The sequence below is a fragment of the Punica granatum genome, chromosome 4, assembly GCF_007655135.1.
Source record: "Punica granatum isolate Tunisia-2019 chromosome 4, ASM765513v2, whole genome shotgun sequence".
In the NCBI taxonomy this organism is placed as follows: domain Eukaryota; kingdom Viridiplantae; phylum Streptophyta; class Magnoliopsida; order Myrtales; family Lythraceae; genus Punica; species Punica granatum.
Genome location: NC_045130.1, coordinates 2,705,255 through 2,722,888, shown reverse-complemented (window position 1 = coordinate 2,722,888; position 17,634 = coordinate 2,705,255). Strand labels below are relative to the sequence as shown.

The following is a 17,634-nucleotide window of genomic DNA, read 5'->3' as shown; positions in this document are numbered from 1 at the left end:
AGACACACGGACGACTTACATAAGTCGGGAATTGATAAATCAATTACATTTATGATGCACCCGAATGAATACTTGTACTGATAGGATGAAGAATGTGTTTTATAGTGATTTCCCACGTAACTCGTCGGATGTTCATTTCTGTGTCCTTCGAATTCAATTTTTTCTCGAAGTTCTTCTAATTATTCATGTCCTTCTCATTCTCGATCAATCCCCGTATCGAGAGAGGATCAGCACTTTCCTGTCATTCTTTTTTTTGTGTTTTTTTGTTGTTCATTCTATAAAAATTATTTAATGCATGAGTCGTACGTAAAATCATTCATTTCAAGGTTTCTGTTTTGTTTGTTTAAAATCTATTCGTACTAAAATGTAAGAATAAAATCACTACCAAAAAATATATAAAATGGAATAATAAAGTTGCATCTCATCATGAAACGAAAAAGAAAAAGAAAAAGGTGTCAATTTTTCATAAATGTCGTGCGGAGCCTAAAGTTATTTGTGTGGTTCGAATGAAGGAGTGGAGTGCTATACACAACTCTAGGGGACCTCAATGTCCACGAAGGCATGGACGGATTAATGTGCAAATTCGGAAATCACATATTGGAACGAGGATGAGGGACCACGCTGTGTTGGAGGTTGGCACATATTAGGCAAATGCTTCTCCTTCCGAAAGGTCATCCCTGACAGAAGTGCACATTATCCATTCACATTCATGTTTTAATGTGTACTTGATCAATCTAATATCTGCAAGCATTGGAGTAGGAGATGACCAGCAAGATAGATGTAGAAAAATGTTGCTGAGTTTAATTAACTACAACCCATGGTTGCGCAAATTTATTTTATCTATACACCATTCAATTTTCTCATCAATTATATATCGCGTTAGAGAATATATATATATATATATATATATATATAGCTGAATACTTTGTATATGGCGAGGATAAGTACAATTTACTGGGGAATACATCGTTATATACCTCTGTGTATGGCAGGTATGGGCGTATCTCTTAACTATATATTCCATGATAATACGTCGAAGTCCCAATTTCTCGTTAAATGTGAGTATAAATTGCATGCAATCCATCTGTTCCTCCAGCAAAAATGTAAATATCAATTTTGCAATTTTTTTGGGCCCACAAACTTATTAGATTTAAACCTTAAACACATAAGAGCCGCTTGGAATTTTGGGCTTGATCAGGCCCAATACCCAGTGGGTGTGTCCTAGGCCCATTTCATTTAAGCATGTCCAGAAGACTTGTGAAGAAAAAGTTATATATGAAGAAACATCTCATTGCAAGAACCCTTTTTAATTAACTAAATTACACTTTCCGTCAATTCTTTATATATATATATATATATATATATATATACACACACACACACACATATACATATGTATGTATGACTTCTTCAACGAATAAATTTATTGATTAAATTTAATTCAATATTGGATTCCAATTGAACTTTCAATACTAGAGTTGACACCCAAAAAAAATTAACTAAAATGTTATATATCTGTTGAACTGTCATTGTAGTTAGAAATTCTCTGTACACCAACTCTGAAACAAATATAGCATATATGAATTTCGTCTAATTCTAATTCATAGGTATTGCATGCATATCCCAAAGCACAAAGCTCAAGAAAAGAAAAGAAAAGAAAAAAACAGGAGCATGCATTACTCTTGCAAAAATGGGACTATGCAAATATATATCTTAATTAATTTCCGTTATAACATATACATACATATATATACATTTAGTTTCTTTTCAATGGCCGAACTTATATTTATCTATGTCTATATATTAACACACACAAGTAGACCCATCAACTACCCTTATATTAACACACACACACGCAGACACATCAACTACCCTTATTCGTCGAAAGAGTAGATGTACAATGTTCATACACGTCGGCTAAGGAAGACTAAATTGTGGGCAAGAATGGGACACTTCATCATCTAATGTAATAAGCACCCTGCACATACATATATGTAGATAGCTCTAAGCAAGTAGCAGTTCCTTAGCTGGTAGTACTTACATCGCATAGATTGTATTGTATTTTTTTTTATGATAAAGACATAATATGCGCATTTATTATTATTAGTGCATCAAATGGCCTCTCCAGATGTTCATGAGTAACACCACCAAAGATAGCGATTTAGTGGTTAACAAGCTTACTCTCATGTAGTTTGGTAATTTCAATATTTCAAGTTCAAATCCCCTCTAATGCATTGTAAAATATAATTGTTAGTTGTGTGCTCTTTGGCTGGGGCTTGGGGACACCGGCATCTGTAAACTATACTAATCATTTGATGGTGCTACGCTGATGGGGCCAGTCCTTGCACTAATTGTTCAGTTCGTCTGATATGTCTATAATTGAACACAAGAGTTTACACATCGCGTAACTGGGTCGATTGTTATATCGTGATAGTATAACATGTTTCAAAGGTTTTGCATGATGAATCAAACTGCTAATAATCATCGCATATATAACTAAGAATAAGTCACTAGCATTGATTTCGAATGTTTTATTTTATTTTTATAATTAATTTAGATTAGATTTGTGGAGATAAATGAAAGAGGCATGATATATACCTACCTACCTCCAACCCTTACCCAATTCCAAGCAAATTGATTATATGTCATATTTTCTTTATTTATATTGACCAAAGAAATATATTAAAAAATATTTTCGGTGTCCCCAATCAAAAGCCCTTCACCTGCACATCTTTATTTCTTCTATCCATACATTCAATGTTCTTTTGCTCTCTCTCTCTCTCTCTCACAGGCACATTCCTAATAAATGTGAAATTTAACAAAAAAGGACCCCAAAGAAAAAGAAAAAAAAAAAAGAAGAAGGAAAAGGTTCAAATGCTATGTTCTATAATAATTAATTATCGGAATAATATAAAGTTGGAGATGAGAGTCCGATGATCACGTAAGAGGGCGAAAGGTTCGGTCGACTACTCGCCACCCAACTCCCAGTCAAGAGACACGCCTCTTCCTAATTCGCATAATTGCATGCAGTCCTCTCTTTCTAAGTTGTTAGTTTCACATGGTCCCATAAAAAGATACCAGATGGACCGAATAACCGGTAGATTCGGTAGTTCCGTGTCGCTTCGTCGGACTAAATAGATGATTCATATAGTTCTGTAACTCTACCTTATATTAGCAAACTTGCATCCATGAAACTTTTACTTACATGAATCTTAATTTATAGGCAACATGCTAGTTCTGCACGGTGGTACGAAGGTAGCTTCTTAGATGACTTGTTCTTGCCGGGCGTCGCTCTACGATCTGCATGCATCGATCTCTTGTTCCATTCATCGACGAGATTGTTAATTGGATTTGGTTATACCGCTGTTGTATATCGCATTTTCCCATCTATTAACTAACAAAGAGATTGTTAGGCCCGCATGGTCCATTTTTAGAATAATAATATATCTATTCGATCCATGATCTATTCCTGAGATTGAGATTTGTTCGATTTAAGTTGAGTATAATATGATACATAAGTGTTTATCAACTCGAAAGGGCAAAAAAAAAAAACCTCAAAGGGAAAAGTGACAATTTATCGGCATGCTCTGATTCAGGTGATTCAAAATCTTGCACAGAAAAAAAAAAAAAGAAGAAGAAATCTCTTTTCGTCTTAAATATAAGTAGTAGGAGTAAAACAAATTGACAATTGGGAGAGATATATTTCTTAATGAACTGGTTCGGATCGACTTTGGTCGGATACAAGGTAATACAGACAAAAAGGAGTCCTTTTTAGGCGAGAGAAGTTTATGATTGTGTGGAATTAAGAAAGGGGAAATGAACCGGGGAAAGGAATAATGACAGCACGAGAGAATTTGGGAAGGGGGATAGAGAGAGAGAGAGAGAGAGAGAGAGGTAGCTGCGAACTACTACAGCAACAAGAAGAACGTAACAATGGAGATGGGAATGGATTGAGGGGGTGGAAGACGAGAGGGAGGGAAGGTGGGCGGGGGCAGGTACCACGTGCTGCACCCATTAAAGCCGTTTAGTGACTCGAAGTCCTCTCTCCTCTGTCACTGGCTATGATGAACAAGGAAGAGAGAGAGAGAGAGAGAGGGACCCCCACACCTTCACTGTTTCTTCTTCAGTTCCTCTCTCTCTCTCTCTCTCTACATCGCTCACTTTGTCTCTGAGCTGCTGAATAGCCCCCAAACAAACTCAAACCTACCTCCTCCCTCATTCATGATTTTTAAAACCTCCCAACTGCACACTCCTCCTCCCAATAACCCACTCCCACAAGAAACACCCCCCCTCCCATTCCCTCCTTCCTTCTACCTCTGCGGAACACATCACATTTTCTCCTCCTCCCTGTCTCTGTCTCTGTCTCTGTCCCTCTCTATCTGGGCTGCTTCGTTGCTGCTCTGGGCTCTTGATTTGTTCGCGCCCCTTGATTGTTAATGATTGATTGTTGCCCCCACTTAGTTCCCGTCTCTCAATTGCCAAGGTACGCTGCAGAATTCCGGAGATCATTCTCTCTTGATTGACTTGCCGTGTTCAGTGTTCTCATCCAATCCATTTTGAAGCCCGAATTGTCATAGGATGAAAAAGATCCCCCATTTTACTGGAACCTTGGAGCTGAATTCTCTTATTGCCATTGGTCTTTTTCTTATTGGGCCTTGCTCAATTTCAGTGGTTGCCTTTTCGTTAGAATCTATGAACATGCCCGGCCGCGGAACTGCTGCTTTTAGGTTGTGTTCTTGAAGAAGTTATTTTTTTTAGGGAAAAAAAATTATTTAAAGTTTGATCCTTTCACTTTAGAGTTTATTTAAAAATTCGGACTTTAGTTATCCCCAAAACAAGACACGACTGGCTAGTTTCTTTAGAAATTAAAAAGCCTCTTGCTGTCACCTTTCAGAGGGATCATATGTTGGGTGTCGGAAGCCTTGTCTAATCGATACTGGGGTTGTCCTTCACTATGCAGATGTCGGAAGCCCAGAGGGAGTCGACAAAGCTCAGCCTCGGGCACGTGAACTTGAACGGGCATGTAAATGGCGCGGTGCCGATACGGAGCCCTGCCACCATCTCTGAAGTGGACGAGTTCTGCAGAGCCCTTGGAGGCAAAAGACCGATCCATAGTATCTTGATAGCGAACAATGGAATGGCTGCGGTCAAGTTCATAAGGAGTGTGAGGACATGGGCTTATGAGACGTTCGGCACCGAGAAGGCCATTCTCTTGGTTGCTATGGCTACTCCAGAGGACATGAGAATCAATGCCGAGCATATTAGGATTGCTGATCAGTTCGTGGAAGTTCCTGGTGGGACCAACAATAACAATTATGCCAATGTGCAGCTCATTGTAGAGGTATGGTGAACATTACTTCCCTCTCTCTATTGGTCGATATCCATCTAAGATTCTTGTCAAGACTGAAGATTGATTTGATTGCATGTGGTCTAATTCATTTGATGGGTCTGGGTGTGTGAGCAAGAGATCAAATTGAAACCTTTTTGTCCCTGAGTTCCTGGTAAATTTGTAACTTGTCATTTATCAAACTAATCTCTGTAGCATATCAAAAACCATCGATGAAATAATGGGGCAGTTCGAGTCATGCTATGCTCACCTATAATGTCAAATCCTCTTCAATCTGATCACTGAAGTTGAAAGCCTCCAAAATTGCTAATTTAGATGGACGGTGTTAAATATTTCTTTTTAGATGGCCGAGAGTACCCATGTTGATGCCGTGTGGCCTGGTTGGGGCCATGCATCGGAGAACCCTGAGCTACCCGATGCATTGAGTGCAAAGGGGATTGTATTTCTTGGACCTCCTGCTACTTCTATGGCAGCATTGGGAGATAAGATTGGTTCGTCTCTCATTGCTCAAACGGCGGAAGTGCCCACTCTTCCGTGGAGTGGTTCTCATGTAAGTATGCACTTATGTGCTCAACACCCTATTCTTGAAGGGTTTCTTTTCCCCTTTATATTAGGCCATTACACTCATGATGGTTGCCCTCTTCGTCTTTCAGGTAAAGATTTCTCCAGACGGTTGCTTGGTGACAATTCCCGAAGAGATATACAGGGAAGCTTGCGTATATACTACAGAGGAGGCAATAGTAAGTTGTCAAGTTGTCGGTTACCCTGCAATGATCAAGGCATCTTGGGGGGGTGGCGGTAAGGGTATACGAAAGGTATAGCTGATATTTTGATCTTCCATAGCCTTTAAATGTAAGAGTGTATGAAATTCATGATACAATTGAACGGTTAAATTGTTATATGAAGCGGTCTTGTTTGTAAAAATGTCGTGCTTGAATTATTACAATGAGAGCTAATTGTTGTAGTCATTTGATTTTAGGTTCATAATGATGATGAAGTTCGGGCCTTGTTCAAGCAAGTTCAGGGTGAAGTTCCTGGCTCGCCTATATTCATAATGAAAGTTGCTTCCCAGGTTCGGGGGTCGAGTAATAACATTATCCAAGTCCATCACATTCCAGTTGTAATTAGCTCCTAACTTCTAGGATCAGTTGTCTGATTTCTGTCTCTGAATCTCTTTCCTGCAAGTAGAGCCGGCATTTAGAGGTCCAACTGCTCTGTGATCAGTACAGCAATGTTGCTGCTCTGCACAGTCGTGATTGTAGTGTCCAAAGACGTCACCAAAAGGTAAGTTTTTCTTTTGGTGATAACTTGAATTTAAGACTGAGGCAGCTCATTCAAATGCAAGCATTTCTTTTGCCGCAATTTAAAGGGTGAAGTTATTCTTTCTGAGACACAATCTTTTGTGTTCTGTGTAGATTATCGAGGAAGGTCCGATCACTGTTGCTCCTTTAGAAACTGTTAAGAAGTTAGAGCAGGCAGCTCGAAGGTTAGCGAAATGTGTAAATTATGTTGGAGCAGCGACTGTCGAGTACCTGTACAGTATGGACACTGGAGAATACTACTTTCTGGAGCTCAATCCTAGGTTACAGGTGCGCAATTAGCTTAGTAGTTTCTTTTACCAATTCTCATGTACTTAACGCAACCTTATAAAACAAAGGGAATAATTCAATGTAGGTGGAGCATCCTGTCACCGAATGGATTGCTGAAATAAATCTACCAGCTGCCCAAGTTGTAGTAGGGATGGGAATTCCACTATGGCAGATCCCAGGTGCGATTTTCGTAAAATGCATTTATTTGTTTTTCCTTTTAAATTTCAAAACTAAAATATTTATCACTGTTGGTCTGAAAATTCATCTTTCACTTCTTCTGCTCCCAGAGATAAGGCGGTTTTATGGCATGGAGCATGGTGGAGGGTATGATTCTTGGAGGAAAACTTCGCCAGTTGCCACTCCCTTTGATTTCGATAAGGCAGAGTCAACAAGGCCAAAGGGTCACTGTGTAGCTGTCCGTGTCACCAGTGAGGACCCAGATGATGGGTTTAAGCCTACTAGTGGGAAAGTACAGGTTGGAAACTGCTCTTTCGAGAAATCTTGTCATTGAATTGATTTAAATTCTCAAAGAAAATGACACCTGAGCTTTTGCAGGAATTAAGTTTCAAAAGCAAGCCGAATGTGTGGGCTTACTTTTCTGTCAAGGTACATTATTTCGATGCAATATTTGCATATCCTGCTGCAACTGGTATATATGGATCTTTATAGTGACAAAATGTTTGGTTGCAGTCTGGAGGAGGCATACATGAATTCTCGGACTCACAATTTGGTAAGTGCTAACAATAACTCTGTATTTGAAAATTGATTACTTGGTCGGTCATGGAATTCTCTTGAATATCAGTGAGTACTATGTCTTGGTCAAAGTCGATCTTTGCAAGTATCTTCTTGGTCCTACTTCTGCAGGGAATACTCTTTATAATGTTGGAAATTTTCTTGAATAACAATGATACTCAAATCGTTCACTGCAGATTTCTGAACTAGTTCAATTTTTAGAGGAAATGCTCTCAATAGTGTTCTACTTGCATTTGATAGTGCAACTCTCTTAGTAATGCCGTGATATTTGAAATCTAGATAAACTAAGTCGCTATATGTACAGGAGGCGAGCTATTATAGTATATTGAAGGGCAGAAAATTGGGGATATATTCTATTATGCATGGAAGAACAAAGATCATTTGTTAATTCACTTGTCAATGGAAGGTCAATTTTTGACATGACACATAAAACTTCTTTTGGGCTGGGAAATTATTAGGGTCAAAAGACAGAAAATAAGAGAAAAGCCATTCGAAAATTCTGCTTTCACTGTCTTCCTTTTAGATTGTTAAAGGTTACATACCCGCTGAAAAAATTCATAATCTTGTTGCAGGACATGTTTTTGCCTTTGGAGAGTCCAGAGCTCTAGCTATCGCAAACATGGTTCTCGGATTGAAAGAAATTCAGATTCGCGGTGAGATCCGTACAAATGTCGACTACACGATTGATCTTCTGCATGTATGTTTTTTTATCAGTTTCCACTCAATTCTTGAAATTGATAGCGGAGAAGTTATTCTTAAGCAACCAATTGTTGGCAGGCTTTCGAGTATAGGGAGAACAAGATACACACGGGGTGGTTGGACAGCAGGATTGCTATGCGGGTCAGAGCTGAAAGGCCACCTTGGTATCTCTCTGTTGTTGGAGGGGCATTATATGTAAGTACAGGTGTTTTATTATCTACTATTTTATTAAGCCGTCATTTCTAAAGGGTCTCTGCCAGTTGATTCACGGTTTACTTATTGTGTGTCTCGTTTACCACAGAAAGCAACTGCCAGCAGCGCTGCTGTTGTTTCAGATTATGTGGGTTACCTTGAGAAGGGGCAAATACCTCCCAAGGTAATTACCTCATAAGAAAAAACTTTACTATCCCCCCTTTTTTTTTGTTTAAATGTTATCTTAATGTTATTCTCTCATAATCTCAGCATATATCGCTTGTCAACTCTCAAGTGTCTTTGAACATAGAAGGAAGCAAATACACGGTATGCTTCTCCTAGTTATTGTCATACTCGAAATTTTTTTTTTCCCTGATGCTTTTTTGTTTGAGCTTGTCAAAATTGTTGTCACTGAACTATCGCAAATGTATAAATAGATTGACAGGGTTAGAGGTGGTCCGGGAAGCTACAGATTGAAGATGAACGAGTCTGAGATTGAGGCAGAGATCCACACTTTACGTGATGGCGGTCTACTAATGCAGGCAAGGATATTATTTGAAACTATTCTTGATGCTGTATTTGATTCCATCATGTTCATAGTTTCTCCTTCTCGATTGTAGCATGTGGATCTGGGGAACATAAACGAACCATTTCTTTCTGCCATACTGTGGTGGAAATTTCACATATTTTCCAAATAGCTGTGGCTTGCATATATCTTGACCCCAGTTAATTGTATGATTTGAAGCTTATCTACTATACTGAAATTTAATCACTTTTGTGAAAATTCCTTTCGTTCTCTGATTTTGATAAAATGACATCTATCCTCTACTATGTAAATCAGTTGGATGGAAACAGTCATGTTATATATGCTGAAGAAGAGGCAGCTGGAACTCGTCTCCTCATCGATGGAAGGACTTGTTTGCTCCAGGTTTCACTGAAGTCTTCCCTTTCTCTTATTTCCTATTCAGGGAGGTTGCTATCGGTTAAATTAATTTCCTATTATTGTTTCAGAATGATCACGATCCATCAAAGTTGATGGCGGAGACACCATGCAAGCTCCTAAGGTATCTGGTCTCTGATGGTAGCCATATAGATGCTGACACACCTTACGCTGAGGTTGAGGTCATGAAGATGTGTATGCCTCTTCTCTCACCTGCTTCTGGGGTTGTTAAATTTGAGATGTCTGAAGGCCAAGCCATGCAGGTATAATTATATACCTACTTCAAACAGTGTTCTTAGCTCGTGGTAATGATAAAAATATGGGATGGGTTTTATACATAATAATTTGAGGTACTTTATGTGGGTTCAGGGTGGCAGTTGGTATTCTAAACAATACCTTTCCTGATACTGTAGCCAACATAATAGCACGTGTTCCTCTTGGTTGGTCAAATGTAAATGATACAGTTGTTATATACATGTGTAGCAAATATTCTCTCATTGCACATTTACCACTGAATTCTACCCATTCCGTGCTCTATCTCCTCTCTCATTTTATCAGAGGAAACTACAAATACTGCTTCATTGAGTCATTTTTATTTCACAGGCATATATCCATTTATTAATGCCAACTTTTGGGTAGGCAGTAGTGCTTAATAGCTTGTCTCCCATTGAATTGATAATAATAAATAATAACCTCTAGGCTGGTGAGCTCATAGCAAGGCTGGACCTGGATGATCCTTCAGCCGTTAGAAAAGCCGAGCCTTTCCATGGCAGTTTTCCGGTCCTGGGCCCACCTACTGCTGTTTCTGGGAAGGTTCATCAGAGATGTGCAGCGAGCTTAAATGCAGCACGAATGATTCTTGCTGGTTACGAACATAACATTGATGAAGTAAGTTTCTCGCTATTCGAATCTTTATATTTTGATTTTTCCTGTTTGTTGTGGAATTGTTCAATCTTTGCTTCTATCTCATTGATGAGTTGTTGCATCAGGTTGTCCAAAACTTGCTTGCTTGTCTTGATAGTCCAGAGCTCCCATACCTTCAATGGCAAGAGTGCCTGTCCGTTCTCGCAAATCGTCTTCCAAAGGAACTCAGAAACGAGGTAAAAGTTTCTCCAGACTATGTGGATTCAGCAAATCTTGTCATTTTATCAGTTGCATCTTGAGCTAATTGCTACCTCTTGATTATCATATCAGTTGGAATCAAGGTACAAAGAATTCGAAAGCATTTCTGGCTCTCACAATGTTGACTTCCCAGCAAAATCGCTCCGGGGCATTCTCGAAGTGAGATTCTTGCTGATATTAAAATTTTTGCGGACTTTCATTTTGAAGATATCAAATTGAATTATCTCCATATGATCATTGGATCAGGCTCATCTGTCCACTTGTTCTGAGAAAGAGAAGGGATCCCAGGAAAGGCTTGTAGAGCCATTGATGAGCCTCGTGAAGTCTTACGAGGGTGGAAGAGAAAGTCACGCCCGTGTTATTGTTCAGTCCTTATTCGAAGAATATCTCTCGGTCGAAGAGTTATTTAGTGACAACATCCAGGTCAGTCGTTTTTTACCTGTCCATATGTAATTGACCAAAGGAAGAAAAACAATCTCATGTTGCATTATGTTAAACTGGTGGCCACCTCTGTTTTCCAGGCTGACGTGATTGAACGTCTTCGGCTTCAGTATAAGAAGGATCTGTTGAAAGTTGTTGATATAGTGCTCTCTCATCAGGTAATTCCTAAAGTATTTTCTTTCAAATTTGTAAATCAGTTGGAATTTTTTGCAATAAACACAGATCAACTGAAATATATCAATTGTGCTTCGCAGGGCGTTAAAAGTAAAAATAAGCTGATATTGCGACTCATGGAACAACTTGTTTACCCTAACCCTGCTGCTTACAGAAAGAAATTAATCCGTTTCTCCACTTTAAACCACACAAACTATTCTGAGGTTAGCAATCTTAATTTACTCTTGATTGGGACTGTATTTTCAGTAAGGGTAATATCTTTCCAGAACATTCACTGACACATGTTATTAATTATATTCTCAGTTAGCCTTGAAGGCAAGTCAGCTGCTGGAGCAGACCAAGTTGAGTGAACTTCGGTCCAATATTGCCAGAAGTCTTTCAGAACTAGAGATGTTTACTGAGGATGGTGAGAACATGGACACCCCAAAGAGGAAAAGCGCCATTAACGAGAGGATAGAAGATTTGGTAAGTGCTCCATTGGCAGTGGAGGATGCTCTTGTTGGTCTTTTTGACCACAGCGATCATACTCTTCAGAGGCGGGTTGTGGAGAGTTATGTTCGAAGGCTGTACCAGGTACCCCCTAGATTGCAATTTCTGCTTTTGTTCTTATTTTTAGCTGAGTTTGGTTGTCTTTGGTAATGAAAATCCTGCTTGGCCTTTGGTAAAGTGAAATAGATTTTTCATTTTTTTAAATTTATCTTTTGATTCTTAAGAAAGAGGTGCTTTTATGCAAGAATAGAATCTTATTGAATCTGTCTTCTCAGGTTTCGCCTTGTTTAGTATTATTTTATGGTGATTGACGTTTCCTCATCTATTCATTTTCCCTTCTATATACCAGCCCTACCTTGTGAAGGGTAGTGTCAGGATGCAGTGGCACCGGTCAGGTCTCATAGCCTCATGGGAGTTCTTGGAAGAGCATATTGAGAGGAAAAATGGTGGCGAAGATTATTTACCTGATAAGCAATTGGTTGAGAAGCACAGTGAGAGGAGATGGGGTGCCATGGTCATCATAAAATCCCTCCAATTATTGCCTGCAATCATTAGTGCTGCATTGAGGGAGACGACTCATAACCTTATCGAGGCCATCCCCAATGGCTGTGCTGAACCAAAGAGCTATGGTAACATGATGCACATCGCATTGGTGGGGATCAACAATCAGATGAGTCTTCTTCAAGACAGGTACCAAACACTTTTTATTTTATTTTATTTTCTATTTAGTCTAGCAATTTAGTTTTCTCATTAAAAAAAAGACGAATAAAATTAGGAAAAAAGGGGTATCAGATTTCACCATAAGACACTCTATAATGGCATCCTTGTTGTAAGAGGCAACCCAATCAGGTTTATCATTCTCTTCTTTTTCTTTAAAGAGAGAAAGAAAGTGGAAAAGTGCTCCTAATTTTTTCTTTTGAAAAAAATAGAGAATAAGGACAAATACATGTTATATTTATTACCTTCCATAAGATTTAAGGTAAAACATGTCTTTTAAAGGATATAGAACATGTGTTTTCCTTATTCCTCATTTATGGAAAAGAAAATGGAAAACTAGAGAAGCTTTCTTTGCTTCCCTGGGCCAAACAGACCATAAGATCAGCAAAGTTAGCAAGTAATATTTTTTTAATGTATGTTTGTTTTCCTAATGTTTCATACTATCCTGACAGCAAATTTACCCATTGGTGTCCTTTATTTTTAGTTTTGAATTAATTTATCATTTTATTTTAATTTTATGTTAATGTCGACTGTAATATTTATCTGTCATCTGCATTTGATTTGCAGTGGTGATGAGGATCAGGCGCAAGAAAGAATTAACAAGTTAGCAAAGATTCTTAAAGAGCGGGAGCTAAGCGCGAGTCTCCGAAGCTCTGGTGTTGGAGTAATCAGCTGCATCATACAGAGGGACGAAGGCCGGGCACCAATGAGGCACTCATTTCACTGGGCAGCAGAAAAATCCTACTTTGAGGAAGATGCACTGTTACGGCATTTGGAGCCACCTCTATCAATTTACCTCGAATTGGTTCGTTAGCTTAGTTATTTTTAGATTTTTATGAATAAGCTTGCCTTTATTATTATTATTTTTTAACAAGTTCACCTAATATCATACAATACAGGACAAGCTCAAGGGTTATGAGAATATCCGCTACACTCCCTCTAGAGACCGCCAGTGGCATCTCTACACAGTTTCAGACAAGCCCCTGCCCATCCAGAGGATGTTCCTCAGGACACTCGTGAGGCAGCCTGCAGCGAGCAGCAATTTCACTACTTATCAGGGCATGGACATGGTACCTGTGGGCTCTGAGAACATGTCATACACTTCCAGGAGCATTCTGAGATCATTACTGGTGGCACTGGAAGAGCTGGAACTCAATGCCCATAATGCGAAAGGGAAATATGACTACGCCCACATGTACCTCTATGTTGTGCAGGAGCAACAACTTGGTGATCTCATGCCTTTCATCAAGTAAATGGCTCTTTTCCTCATCATATTTTGCTTTTTCTATTGTTATGGTTTCATTGCCATGTGTCTTATGTGGAGAATATTTTCAGGAGAATTGAGGTGGATGCAGAGAAAGAAGAGTCTGCGGTTGAAGTTATATTGGATGAATTGGCGCATGAAATTCATGCATCCGTTGGAGTGGGAATGTATAGGTTAGGTGTTTGTGAGTGGGAAGTGAAGCTCTGGATCGCATCTTCGGGGCCTGCAAACGGTGCGTGGAGATTCGTGGTCACAAATGTGACAGGACATACATGCACAACCCATGTAAGTTTGTCTTATTTCAACATTAATTCATGACAAAAGTTTAGGATATATAAATTTTCTTCATTATCTGATCATGAGCTACTGATGAAATACAGATCTACCGTGAGTTAGAGGATACTGGCAAACACGGAGTGATGTATCATTCCATATCTTCCCAGGGCCCTTTGCATGGTGTGCTGGTTAATGCACAGTATAAACCTCTGAGAGCTCTTGAAAGGAAACGTCTCTCTGCCAGAGCAAATGGAACCACTTACTGCTACGACTTCCCTCTTGTGAGTACCTAATTTGACCCTTGCATATTCAGCATAAATGTCCACTGGGTTTTAGAAAATACTTCCAGATATCTGTTTTTGTTTTAATTTCTTAGAAGATGAAATATAGTCTATGTTTTGAGGAGAAGCCTCTGCCTTCTAAAGAAAACAGGAGGAGGATGTTGGATTTGCTCCGTACTTGAATTTATTAATGTGGATATATTTGTGCTTGCAGGCATTCCACACATCCCTGGAGCAGGTATGGGCATCCCAGGTTCCAGGCTACAGCAAAAAGCCCAAGGAAAAAAATCTTGTAAGAGTGACCGAGCTAAAGTTTGCTGACAGAAGTGGGACCTGGGGCACTCCTCTCGTCCCTGTGGTCCGTGAACCCGGGAACAATGATGTGGGCATGGTGGCTTGGCTCATGGAGATGTACACTCCTGAATTCCCTTCTGGGAGGAGAGTATACATCGTTGCAAATGACGTCACCTTCAAGGCGGGTTCATTTGGTCCCAGAGAGGACGCCTTCTTCCATGCAGTGACGGAGCTTGCATGTGCCGAGAAATTACCCCTGATATACTTGGCTGCAAACTCAGGGGCGCGGTTGGGGGTCGCCGAGGAAGTCAAAGCCCGGTTCAGGATTGGATGGTCGGATGAGTCGAACCCTGAGCGTGGATTCCAGTATGTGTACTTGACCCCTGAGGATTTCTCTGAGATTTCAACATCAGTGCTTGCCCATGAGTTGAAAATGCCAGATGGGGAAGTTCGGTGGGTTATTGATACTGTTGTAGGGAAGGAGGATGGTCTTGGAGTTGAGAATTTAAGTGGAAGTGGGGCAATTGCCAGTGCCTACTCGAAAGCATACAAGGAGACTTTTACCTTAACATACGTGACGGGAAGGACTGTAGGAATTGGGGCTTACCTTGCTCGGCTTGGGATGAGGTGCATTCAGAGGCTCGATCAGCCCATTATCTTGACTGGCTTCTCTGCACTGAACAAACTTCTGGGCCGTGAGGTGTACAGCTCCCACATGCAGCTTGGTGGGCCCAAGATCATGGCCACTAATGGTGTGGTCCATCTCACAGTCTCGGACGATCTTGAAGGGGTCTCGGCGATCTTGAATTGGCTGAGCTACGTTCCTCCCCATGTGGGAGGCCCACTTCCCATGTCCAGTTCGTTGGATCCTCCAGAGAGGCCCGTGGAGTATGTTGCAGAGAATTCATGCGATCCTCGGGCTGCCATTTGCGGTTCTTTGGATAGCACGGGGAAGTGGGCAGGAGGAATTTTTGACAAGGATAGCTTTGTTGAAACCTTGAAGGGCTGGGCCAGGACGGTTGTAACGGGCAGGGCCAAGCTCGGGGGTATTCCTGTGGGAATAGTGGCAGTTGAGACCCAGACAGTGATGCAAGTGATTCCTGCTGACCCGGGTCAGCTGGATTCCCACGAGCGGGTGGTCCCACAGGCAGGTCAAGTTTGGTTCCCTGATTCTGCCACCAAGACAGCCCAGGCACTGCTCGATTTTAACCGAGAAGAGTTGCCACTGTTCATCCTTGCCAACTGGCGGGGCTTCTCAGGTGGGCAGAGGGACCTGTTCGAGGGGATACTTCAAGCTGGATCCACAATAGTGGAAAATCTCCGGACCTATAAGCAACCCGTGTTTATTTACATCCCAATGATGGGAGAGCTCCGTGGTGGGGCCTGGGTGGTTGTTGACAGTCGAATCAACTCTGACCACATTGAGATGTATGCTGACCGGACGGCTAAGGGCAATGTGCTCGAGCCTGAGGGCATGATCGAGATCAAGTTCAAGACAAGGGAGCTGTTGGAATGCATGGGAAGGCTTGATAGGGAGCTAATCGATCTGAGGACAAAGCTCGAAGAATCAAGATCCGCCGGTTGTAGAGCAATGGTCGAGGAGTTGCAACAGAAAATTAAGGCTCGAGAGAGGACCCTTCTGCCTGTTTACACCCAAATAGCCACAAAATTCGCGGAACTCCATGATACTTCACTTAGGATGGCCGCGAAGGGGGTGATAAGGGAAGTCATCGATTGGAAGAAATCACGCTATTTCTTCTATAAGAGACTTTATCGAAGAATTTCTGAGGCTTTGCTTGTGAGGACTGTCAGAGAAGCTGCAGGCGATCGGCTATCTCATAGTTCAGCGATTGACATGATAAAGAACTGGTTCTTAAGTTCAGACCATGCAAAAGGGAAGGCAGAAGGAGATGCTTGGGTGGACGATGAGGCTTTCTTTTCGTGGAAGGATGACCCCAGGAATTATGAAGAGCAGCTCAAGGAATTGCGAGCCCAGAAGGTTTTGCTGCAGTTGACGAGAATCGGTGACTCAACGTTGGATCTGCAAGCTCTGCCACAAGGTCTTGCTGCCCTTCTAAGCAAGGTAAATCATGCCATATCTTTGCTTCATTAGCAATTCTGTTATTCTTCTGTTGGAAGTTTCTGTCATAGCAGTTCATCTACCGAATAATCGAAGTGCTTGTGTGATCCTACAACTGACTTTGTCAACTGAATGCAGGTGGATCCATCGAGTCGAGCGAATTTGATCAATGAACTCCTGAAGGTGCTTAATTGAATGCATTCGGCTGTGCATATTAGTGCATGATAGATCGATGGTTGATGCTAAGCAAAATACCATCATGGAAAAACGAGGTTAAGATCGTCTCCCCGAGCTGTAGATTCTTTCTTTAATATAGTCGATATTAATTTATAGGGTCGTAGGATTTCTGGAGAGTATAGATGGAGGACCGGTTACCAATGAGCAGAGGCTTTTGTTCGTCTGTTAGTTCAATACCAGTCGATAGTTTACATGTTCTTCGTGAAAACTATTTGTAATTATTTCATCAATAATCAATAAATTTCGTTAAGCCGAAGTTCCTGTGGCCTGAGCTTCCGGTCGCAAAGTACGTACGATTCCCAGCTTTGTGATTGGGTTCGGAATCATTGAGTTCATCGACTGAAATGGAGCAGAGTGGCCCCGTAAATTATTGGTGCAGTCGTTAGAATATTTGCATTCTAAACTCACTGGAGGGAAATTATTGAGCTAAGCATGGCATAATGTGGTCAGAAGTTCGGCCTCCGGAGGCCGGGCTCAAACTCAATGAATCTAGACTCATTTATTAGCTCCATGGATACATTCCTGAACTGCAAATGGATACGATGCTACTTGATAAGAAGAGGTGCGTCGCACTTCCTTCCCAATGGGGACATGATATGAATGAATCTGGTCACCTTGGAGGACAATGTTCGCTCAAAAGCTAGAAAGACAGCAAAATGTCAAAAGTGATCCAAAAGATGTCGACGATGAAACCACTACTATAATATGTTAGGATATTGCGAATTCCCGCATAGCTTTA

At 40.7% G+C, this 17,634-nt stretch overlaps 1 protein-coding gene across 1 annotated transcript; it reads left to right on the top strand.

Moving 5' to 3' along the window:
* Positions 1 to 3,964: 3,964 nt before the first annotated feature.
* On the top strand, positions 3,965 to 17,151 carry LOC116204677 (acetyl-CoA carboxylase 1-like). Its single transcript, XM_031536873.1, has 32 exons — positions 3,965 to 4,483; positions 4,961 to 5,341; positions 5,691 to 5,897; positions 6,001 to 6,162; positions 6,327 to 6,419; positions 6,536 to 6,631; positions 6,763 to 6,936; positions 7,022 to 7,115; positions 7,224 to 7,411; positions 7,492 to 7,542; positions 7,627 to 7,666; positions 8,262 to 8,386; positions 8,467 to 8,583; positions 8,690 to 8,764; positions 8,851 to 8,907; positions 9,018 to 9,122; positions 9,422 to 9,508; positions 9,592 to 9,783; positions 10,220 to 10,408; positions 10,510 to 10,620; positions 10,715 to 10,801; positions 10,889 to 11,065; positions 11,164 to 11,241; positions 11,338 to 11,460; positions 11,561 to 11,830; positions 12,096 to 12,436; positions 13,031 to 13,268; positions 13,363 to 13,712; positions 13,799 to 14,012; positions 14,108 to 14,284; positions 14,499 to 16,661; positions 16,797 to 17,151. Exons 2-32 carry the CDS (start codon positions 4,961 to 4,963, stop codon positions 16,851 to 16,853), a joined length of 6,819 nt encoding a protein of 2,272 aa, XP_031392733.1. The 5' UTR covers positions 3,965 to 4,483; the 3' UTR covers positions 16,854 to 17,151.
* Positions 17,152 to 17,634: the final 483 nt, after the last annotated feature.

Coding starts and splice junctions, on each gene's coding strand:
- LOC116204677 (XM_031536873.1), top strand. CDS start 4,961: ATGTCGGAAGCCCAGAGGGAGTCGACAAAGCTCAGCCTCGGGCACGTG. Junction 6,632..6,762: donor TCCAAAGACGTCACCAAAAG/GTAAGTTTTTCT, acceptor TGTTCTGTGTAG/ATTATCGAGGAAGGTCCGAT. Junction 8,765..8,850: donor AGGGGCAAATACCTCCCAAG/GTAATTACCTCA, acceptor TCATAATCTCAG/CATATATCGCTTGTCAACTC.